Source organism: Apaloderma vittatum, unplaced genomic scaffold, assembly GCF_000703405.1.
Source record: "Apaloderma vittatum isolate BGI_N311 unplaced genomic scaffold, ASM70340v1 scaffold17540, whole genome shotgun sequence".
Classification (NCBI taxonomy): Eukaryota; Metazoa; Chordata; class Aves; order Trogoniformes; family Trogonidae; genus Apaloderma; species Apaloderma vittatum.
Window position 1 is genome coordinate 1,426 of NW_009696377.1, and position 272 is coordinate 1,697.

Below are 272 nucleotides of genomic sequence, written 5' to 3' on the forward strand. Positions count from 1 at the left end.
CCCCCCGCGCGTCTCCTCGTAGATGAGCCCGGAGATGCGCTTCACGCCGCCGCGCCGAGCCAGGCGGCGAATAGCCGGCTTGGTGATGCCCTGGATATTGTCGCGCAGCACCTTGCGATGGCGCTTAGCACCGCCTTTGCCGAGTCCCTTCCCGCCTTTCCCTCTGCCAGACATCCTCGCTGTTAAGCCTGGAGTCACAATATAGCGGGAGTGAGCCGACGGCTGTTTTTTATATGGTGGAAGCCGACCTGGTTGAGGACTGCGGCGGCGAG

The 272-nt window shown here is 63.2% G+C and overlaps 1 protein-coding gene across 1 annotated transcript; it reads right to left on the reverse strand.

Annotated features, from left to right (window-relative positions):
• Positions 1-8: 8 nt before the first annotated feature.
• On the reverse strand, positions 9-174 carry LOC104277887 (histone H4-like; the record flags this gene model as incomplete). Its single annotated transcript, XM_009874678.1, has 1 exon — positions 9-174. A coding segment is annotated over exon 1 (166 nt), but the record flags the coding sequence as incomplete, so codon positions are not given.
• Positions 175-272: the final 98 nt, after the last annotated feature.